Below are 9406 nucleotides of genomic sequence, written 5' to 3' on the forward strand. Positions count from 1 at the left end.
ATTAAGAAATACATATGTTACTCTTTTTATTTACATAAATAGTTATTTAGGTTTTGTAAGCATTTGATTTGGAGGCGTTAAAAATTTTTTAAAACATTTGTTCTTATTAAATTTTTCAACTAATTTTCATTATTATTATTATTATTTTTTTACCTTTGAAAATGTTGCAAATTGATGCATAATTACTAGTACTTGTAGTGGATTTTTGAAAATTAAGAATTCAATGCACTTGAAAAAATGTTTAGTTTACGAAACCAAATGCAACATATTTTTTATTATAGCACTAAAAAAAATTCTCGCTGTTTGTATAACTAATTAAGTCATGTGTTTGTAAAAATATTTACTAATAACCTAAAAATATGCAAAGAGAAATTAGTCTAGTTCTATAGTAGCTCAATTAGCGTGAGCTGCAGCAAAGTCATACAAATACTTAAGTATACTTTTAGGATATTATCGTGATCATATTTTAAGTCGCTAATTTAGTTCTATTTCAAAAATGCTGGTGTACGAAAAAAACTCTTTCTGTTTCAAATTATTTTAATGTGAAGGTCCGATAAATGCTAGCAAACTACTGAGGAAAATGTGAAATAAATAAATTTTATTAAAGGAAGTTGAATATTGTGTAAAAAGAAGTTAATAATAAAAGCACGAATGATGTTTTTTTTTTCAAAGAAATCTTTATTAAATTTGATAGATATTTTTTGCAACCCACTAAAGCATTTCACAAAGATTTAATTGTTAAGATATCTACGAGCTATATAAGAGCTATTATGGACCGTAATCTGCCGAGGAGATGGAATGTGGGGAGGGAGTTACGAGAGCTTACAATTCTTTCTAGACGTGCGGGAGAATTCTCGGGATAACATGGGGATTTTCGCTTCGGCTACTACATTTAAATTTCATATTTAGCTACTATAAGAGTCATCATGCTCTATGGCACCCTAGTCCGGTGGACGTGTGCAAGGCCGGTAAAATCGAAGTGGGTTTACCAAAGCATCCTCCCTTCCTACAGTGACCAAAGGCACCTCGCGAGTTGATTAGCGCATCTCGTACGTGGGTTGCTAGAATAAGAGTCGAGTATGGAAATGTAACTGTAATTTCATACCAGGAAATCCCACCTTTGCACCTTCGAAGGAATGTGAGACATTCTCCTTAACTAGGTAGCAAAACATTAACCCCCTCTGGCATTTACATTTGAGCCATCAAAAACTCAATATGGACTTACTGAGCGTTGACGTCGCGAGCAAGAAGACTGTTATCAGTCCGTTGAAAAGATTGGCATTCTTTCGGCCACCCAGCGCTTAAATATATACCAAACCCGGTATACATAATATTGTAGCAGAAAAGTCTGCGCTAAGATTAAAAATGTATGGGCACTGCGGGCTTGTGGGCAACAGTAATACAAAGAAAGTGAACATTAATTCAGCCAATGGCATTCCTTTAGACAACTAAATACCATAAGGTCCCAAAAGCATCAATAGAACACGAGGGTAGAATAGGGGACTACAGCTCAGGAACCGCACCTACAATTTTATCACCAATGGTCGAAGACTTCCAAGCCCTCTATGGCAATAGGAGCAGCAAAACCAGCGGCTGCTTTAACTCCACCGTGCGCCTGAGTGAGAGTTTTCCTTAATTGTCAATCCGAATAAAAGCAGTGCCGATTGTGACGACAAGTGCTTTCTCTATACAGGTATAGAGCAAGATTATACGACTTTCTTCGCTCACAGACTTATAACTATTTTCAGTGTACCAAAAAAATAGTAGGACGCAAATTCTACTCGTATGAGAAAATGTAACATTGTGTGAAACTGTCAAACTAAGCTCTGCTCATACACCGCAAAAAATATCAAGTGTCTTCTTATTAGTGAGAGCCCTTCTCTTACTACCACACAATCGACAAAATAAGACTGTAGGAAAATGATAAGCGCAGGGCGATCTTTAATATTTTACGGCATACAATTTCAAAAAATATGTACAAGTCACACTAAAGAACTTATTTAATCAATCTCTAGGCAATGACTTTTCATTAAAAAAAAAAATCCATTTATACAATATATTTACTTACATAAGAATTTATATTTTTGTCCATTAGTAGTACCTACTGCATGTTCACATTCTAAGTATACATATTCACAAATATACATAAGTATGTGTCACGAAATAAAAATAAATATTACTTGTAGCGCCTCTACGCCCACTTCTCCATCAACCAAGTACCTACAGTACTTCATCACTTTGCTCTGATAAACACTTCCAGCCGGAACACACTGTATTGCCGCTCATCCTGCATAGCCGACAAATATGCGCTTTAACATTTTCCTTGAATGTCGAAAGTCCATTCGTTGTTGCGAACTGTCGCCTAATTGCCATTTCTTAATGCTTCTGCACTGCACGCTGCGCACTTATTTTTCCTCCTTCGCGTATCCGAAAAGTTTCTTCAGCAAATTATAAATAATCATTTTGTGTGTAACCTCAGCCTCGTATTTCATATACTCGGACATGCGATTCTCCTTGTAGAGTGAATCGAGAAGATCGAAAAGTCGCAACTCCAGGGCGTTCAGCTCTGTCTCCAATTCGGGTGTGTGTGTGCCGGAGAAGAGTGCCTGCATGTAAACGTTGGCCAGCTTGGTCAGTGCCTCGTCCAGTTCGTGCAGTATCGGCTCGTCGGTAGAGTGAGGAAAATCAGTGACAGGATCTTTACGCTGTGATGAAACGTGATATGTGTGCAATGTGGGGGCGTGGTCCGCAGCTAATTCGTGATCGCTGAGCGGTAAAGCGCACACAGCGCGCAGTGAGATCAGCAGCGCTATCGGTAACAATTGAAACATTTAGATTTTCTGCAAAAGGCGTTTCCGTTAGTGTGCCAAAAGTGTGAGATTTGGTGATTTCAGAAATGCACAAAAATATTTACTACTTGTGCTAATATTAAATCGCAGATAAACGCCTGACTTCGTACACTGCGTTTGCTTTGCTTTGAATTCACTATAAGCGCGTTGGCGGCACACAATTTTCTTTGCTCGCTTAAGTTGCTTTGTCGCAGCTTCCTGGCGCGCAATGGCTTTTTATAGCAACGCTGATCAAAAGTTGAGCTAATTTTATACGCATGAATAAAACATTTTATTGATAACAGAAGCACAAATATTTATAAATACATACATATCTATATATATGCATATACATATATATGTATCTAAATATGTATTGTATAACTCAATTGTATGCAAGGGACTAAAGCGAGTTATGCTCAACTCTTATCGCAATGCGTGCTATTACCACACACGCAACCGCACGCTCCCGCTCACACTCAAAAACGTAATCGTTTGCACAAAATGGGAATCAAATTATGAATGAAGGCCATTTCCGCACAACACTGTGCGAAATTTAATTGAAAACGACAGTCACAGTGATAGTTTACACTCAGAAAAAAAACTGATGTCCAAATATTAATTCCTAAGTATTAGAAATATTCACTATAGTGATCTCTGACTAGGCGTGATACTAAATAGCAAGACGAAAGGCGTTTCTCAAAAGCGGCCGACCTCGGCTCAACTGTCAGAGCTACGGCACCATATGTAATTTTTGATCGTCTATGGTAAAAATCTTGTCAGAGCATACAAAAGCTGATACAGTATTTTATTTCAATTTGTTGGAAAAGGTGTGGGTAAGACTTCGTATAATTAGCATGGACTCAGAAAATTTTTTGGTGTTTTTTAAGAATTTGAGTCAATATGCCTTTGAATGGACTCCATTAGAAGACTCCCTTTCTCTTACTTAATATTTGGAGATTTCACAAACTGCACACTGAGAAAATGTCCTGCCTACTACCAAAAGCTAAAGCTGTGTCACTAAACAGAGTTGGATTTTTTAAATGAGCTTTGCGTTAACTTTATACTAATTTTATTTTTTTAGGCAGAGGGAGTAAATGGGCAATTTGGGGCCAACACCAAGCCAACCTGCCGCAATAGAAACATTGTGAACTTGACTGACGGCCGACCGGCTTTTAGGGCTCTCAGATCTCATAAGGCAACATCGAAATTGGTAATGGAGTGCCTTAATAAGCTGAACATTCTTGTGTTGTGGCTCTCTGGATTCCGTGGCACATCGGTATTGAAGGAAATGATAAACAGAGCCCTTTTTTATGTTACCAAGGGGGCACACACTGCGACAGGTCTGCTAGATCTAGAGCAATCCAAAGCTCTTAAAGAAACATATAATATAAAGCGTGTTTAGGGAATGTATCAGCAGGCTAAAATATCGCCTCACTAAAGTGGGAACTTTCGTGCAGAAGCGATGCAGCTTTCGCTGGACGGACATCAAAATTGCACAGCACATTTTGGAACGGTGGCTTCCAGAGATGCACAAACGCAAAATACACTTAAAAAATTATCAATTAACCGAGGGCGCCGTGAAATCCAGATGTTTAGGCTCAGTACTGCTACTTTCGGGCAAATTAGCGGCCGCACGATTTTCTCCCGGCGACGTCGGGCATTGCAAACGAAGAGACCTTCATATTAAGATTTCGTAGCATTGATTAAAGAAATCGATTTTAGCACCCTTTTCTCCCGTGAACCGGTGTTTTCATGCATTACCAAAAACCGGAAAAATATTTTCACGATTTTATAGAACAAAAACTAATCCAGCTGAAGATCGGTTTGAGTTGCTCATCCCTAGTTTAGGTGCTTTGAATTGATGACAAGGATATGCCTGTTCCAAATACTCTTTCGTTCAAGTGCAACATAACGGATTATTTTATAAAAATCTTTATTATGCCTCTTTTTCTTCCTCCAACGACAGTCTTCTTTGTTTCAGCGTGTATTTCTGTATGTTTGTATGCGAGTGTGAACAAATTGTCTTCCGCTTTTAATTAACAAGCGAGTAAACGAACGTGTGGCAGTCGCTCGATTTGCGTGCAGCCACAGTCACGGCAGCGCAATTTCCGGTGCGCTGGGGAAAGCAATATATGTATGTATGTATGTATATACATATTTACATCACTCACAAGCTGACGACGTCGCTCCAAAGCGGAACAAACATCCTCCTTTTCCGTTTATCGCTGAGCGTACATATATGCGATCATATGTTTATCTTGAGATCGCGTTCTACTCCCTGCTCGGATTCTGGAATCTTGATTCACACGTTTATCTTCGCTGTGAACTAAACTTTTGTTATTAGTATGCTGAAAATGAAAAAAATCTCATAAATGCAAAAAAAATACATCAAAATTCATTTCCTTTCACTTCGCTTATCCTTTTCGCGCATCCTTTAACTTGTATTTCGATTCGGAGACTTGCTCAATTCTTAATGCATTGCAGGTGTGTGTGTGTATGTGTTTACGCTTGTGTGTGAGCGCGGGCGTGGATCCTCATTTCACTTGTTCATTTTCATTTATACGGAAATATTTCCCACACATATGAACAAACATACATACATATGTATGTAGGCATGTACTTGAAAGTGTTGACGTAGTACTTGGGACTTCATTCCCATTGACCTTTTCGTGATGTTTTTTTACTTTCATTGCTTTACGCTTGTTTGCTTGTTTTTTTTTTGTGCGCATATCTCCTTTCAGTGAATTTTTTCAGTTTTTTTTTTTTGCTATGATTCGTAGGTCTGCACACTAAGGTGATCCCTCGGCCTGCCAGTTCGCGCTTGGGTAGGATAGACCTATATTTAGATTAGTTATTTAAATTAGTTAAACTTTTTAATGAATTAACTTTCTAGATTATTCCCAATACCTAACAGAGAAGCCTTCTGAGTCGCACGCCAGACCCCTCGCTCGCTGTGGAAGACTCTGTGCCAGGTTGCTGCCACTGTATTGCTCCGTGAATTATGGCCGCATGTTCTAAGACCGCAATCAAAAAATTAAATAAGACCGCGCGGGCATAATTCATTTGGACAAGCGAAATTAGGCCTCGATAAAAAAAATGGAATTTGGCCGTCGAAGAAATGAGAAGGCTGCCTTAATTCAAGCGTTTTAATTTTAAAAGTATTGAAATTTATTCCAGAAAAAATTATCCCAATTATATGAATTTAAGTCGGAATAAGACGAGTCTATCTGAGCGTTCTGAAGTACATAAATAATTTCACTAAGGAAAAGCTCTATCAATCAACCGGTGGAGCTTCCCATTGATAAGAAAAATCTAATAAATATATAATTCATATTAAAATGGGTCACCCTAATATACCAACGGCAATAGCGAGTATTATATTACAGTATTGTGTATTGTTGTACACTTGTTCTGCGATAGCACAGTGAACCTACTACATATGAACCAATCTCTTTTGTGAGCTCTCTTCTTCCCCTATCCTGCCACTTGGATCATTACTTTGGGCACTCCTTAATATTTTTTATAATCAATATGGGATCCCAGTGCATATACATATACATACATATGTATGTGTGTATGTAGTTATGTACAGCGTTTGTTCTTGTTGTTGTTTTTACTTAGTTATATAGAATGTAGGAGAGTTTTTTATACTCATGAATTTCACACGGTTAACTACATTGTTTCTTAATTGGCTCTCACCTCTCTAAAACTAAGCCTTCTTCAAGACTTAGTGTATTCCTTTAAATATACGCAGTTTGATTGTGGGAATGTATGCGCATTTTTTCATAAGGAATTCGCATTTTTAAAAACGAGTTTTTTTTCGCTTTTACATTGCGTAAGGAAATGTTGTTTTTTTGTAGTGCAGGTTTTTGAAAAATTTACTCGCATGATTAAATTTTTAGCTCTAAACATTGGTAACTAAAATGTTGCACTGTTTGCACAGATTTAAATTTATGGCATTGATGGATTGGCAGCACAAACTTTAGAAGCTAGCAAGGTCGAACAGGTGTTTTCGCATCAAGCCCTATCGATGAAGAACCATGCGGAACTCAAACTCAAGCCAGACATGCTGCTGAAAATGCCTCTCGCCGCTAGAGTGTCTGTCCGCCTAGCTGCGTTGCTCCTGTGCCTCACCCACATCCGAGCCGAGTGCTGGCAGCATGCCAGTAATAATGAAATCAGATGGCATCAATCGCATTTGAATGAAAGTTGAATGAAACGGATGAAGTGAAAATGCACTACTTGAATGGCATTTTATAAGCCCATCATTAATCCAAACCTATCCGCTAAAGAGATTGGCTAATCAGCGCAAGTGTCTTTGGTTTTATTTTAGCATTCAAACGAAATTGAACAACGGACGGACCCCAGAGCGCTAACGCCGGTGGCAGCAAGCAGTTCAAATGCTACAAAGGCTATCGAGTGTATAATAGAAATGCAAATGCTAGTGTCTACGTGGATGTCAGTGTGAATGCGGTATTATACCTTAGCTGCCAGGATCCGTGGACGTTGACGCTTTCCGAGAGCAGCGCAAAGTTGCCGAATTGCAAGCAGTGCGTGAACAATGCGATGGGTCTCGCCGTGCCGAACGTGAAGGACATCATATCGGCGGGCATGTGCTATGATCAGGACACAATGTCACTGAAATACGTCAACTATTTGGCGTATAGACCCAAGTATGATGAAGTTGTAAAGTTAATTTAACTCCACCTTGGCTTTAATTTTTCCGTTGATTTGCTTCAATTTGTGCATTTTCAGCTGAACACTTCGACTTTGAGTAAACATCAATTTCGTATAAGAACCTGAAGTTTCATCCATTTTCCGATTCCGTTTTTAATCGATTTCCGGATGCATTCTCCCACTGAAATGTGCACCCGAAGTGTGTATACAGAAAAGTATCAAAAATTGTTGTGAAACGGATACGCTTTCGGCTGTTTTTCTGATAAAATTTTTCGTTGAAAACGACTTCATTCTGAACTTCACAGAAGCTCTTTCCTAGTTACAGAAATCCAAACAAAAAACAAATTTTAGATTCAGCAATTTATTTAAATCAATGTTACCTTAACGATTAATTTCCTTAAACGAGTTTGCGAAAGCAAGCGCTGGGCATAAAAGTAAAATACTGACAAATGTCTCATAAAATTCAGTACTGAGGCATTAATTCGTTTTCGTATACATATATATATGTATGCATGTGTTCTTATACAATCAAAATTAAGGATTGAGTTTCAAATCTTATCAACAAATATGTATGATTTTAAATGGATTTATTTATACAGTAAATTCCACTTAAAACTCACCATCATGTGCATATATGTATTTATGTTTATTTTGCAAATTTGTTTATAAGTGGAATTGAGCTAGTGTGCGCAATTATAAATACTTGTATTGAAAAGGGCCTTAAGTGATATTTTTTTGAAAAGTACTTTTTTATTATTATTCCATTAAATTACTATATTAAATAGACTCACCTAATAAGGTTTAAAATTAAGCATTCATTTGTATATTAAACGATATAAAATTTAGAGCCTTTTTAAAAAGATCATTCAAGCACTTTAAATATATGCATATTTCAAAAATTTGTTGCTTCTGTAAAAATCACAAATCTTACTCAGGTCCTTTTATAACGATGTTGACGTTGTAGGTGCACTTATACATACATATGTACATTAGGGTACATCACTCATAATAATAATAATATTTTGGCGCTTACACATTTGCTAAAGGTTTGGCCGAGCTTTTCCTCACTACATACAAAAAGAAATGGCACGGTTTATAAATCGGAATTATACAAATAATTATATTCTAAGACTTCCGGCAAAATATTTTGGAGTTTTTTTTTATAAATAATTAGTTTTTAAAAATCTTTTCGAAAACATCAACTCAGATGATAGGAAATTTTAAAATTAAAAAGTCTGTACAAAAGCGTTTTACAATTTTAAACGGAGTCAATTTTTAGAACTATTTTTAAAACGAAATATTTTGGCGGAAGTCTTAATATGCAATAAACTTTTTTACTCCGGTGGAAAAATCGCCACGTTTTTTGGTCAGACACTCTAATGTACATACGAGTAGGTATGTACATATTCTTTTCTCCTTATTGCTTGCATATATAAAAGGTTCTTAATTTTCCTCGACTAACATCAGTCCTAAAAACTTCGTGCGACAATCAAGTGACATCAAATAGCGATGTCACACTTTTTTACGACAGCAGTTTTTATTGCGCTTTTGTCAGGCTGCAGCTTCGCATATTCATGTAGACTCAATATTGGCGGACCCTCGCCCTTATTTACAAAGGATTTTGGATCTAAAACCATAGTCTTCAGAGCGCATGGAAGTGAATTGGTATTTGAAAACGGTGAAACTATTCAGGTATACTGTAACAATAGGCTAAGGATAGAGAGGTAGGAGTTTCTTTTGTGTAAGTTTTGTTTTTTATTGTTAATTAATTTCTTAAAAATGTTAGAAACTACTACGCAGATATTTTTCCAACTGATCGAAGAGCAGAGTTCACCTGTGAAAGCATGTCTATTATGTACGAGGGAAATGCTACACCATTTGTAAAAGTTTCCTGCTCA

The 9406-nt window shown here is 37.0% G+C and overlaps 1 protein-coding gene across 1 annotated transcript; it reads right to left on the bottom strand.

The window, feature by feature from the left end:
* Positions 1-1984: 1984 nt before the first annotated feature.
* LOC118744336 lies at positions 1985-3176 on the bottom strand. The gene has a single exon (XM_036477255.1). It carries the CDS (start codon positions 2829-2831, stop codon positions 2406-2408), a length of 426 nt encoding a protein of 141 aa, XP_036333148.1. The 5' UTR covers positions 2832-3176; the 3' UTR covers positions 1985-2405.
* Between the last annotated feature and the right edge of the window lie 6230 nt (positions 3177-9406).

The sequence above is a fragment of the Rhagoletis pomonella genome, unplaced genomic scaffold, assembly GCF_013731165.1.
Source record: "Rhagoletis pomonella isolate Grant_MI unplaced genomic scaffold, Rhpom_1.0 Rhpom_scaffold_00008, whole genome shotgun sequence".
Lineage (NCBI taxonomy): Eukaryota > Metazoa > Arthropoda > Insecta > Diptera > Tephritidae > Rhagoletis > Rhagoletis pomonella.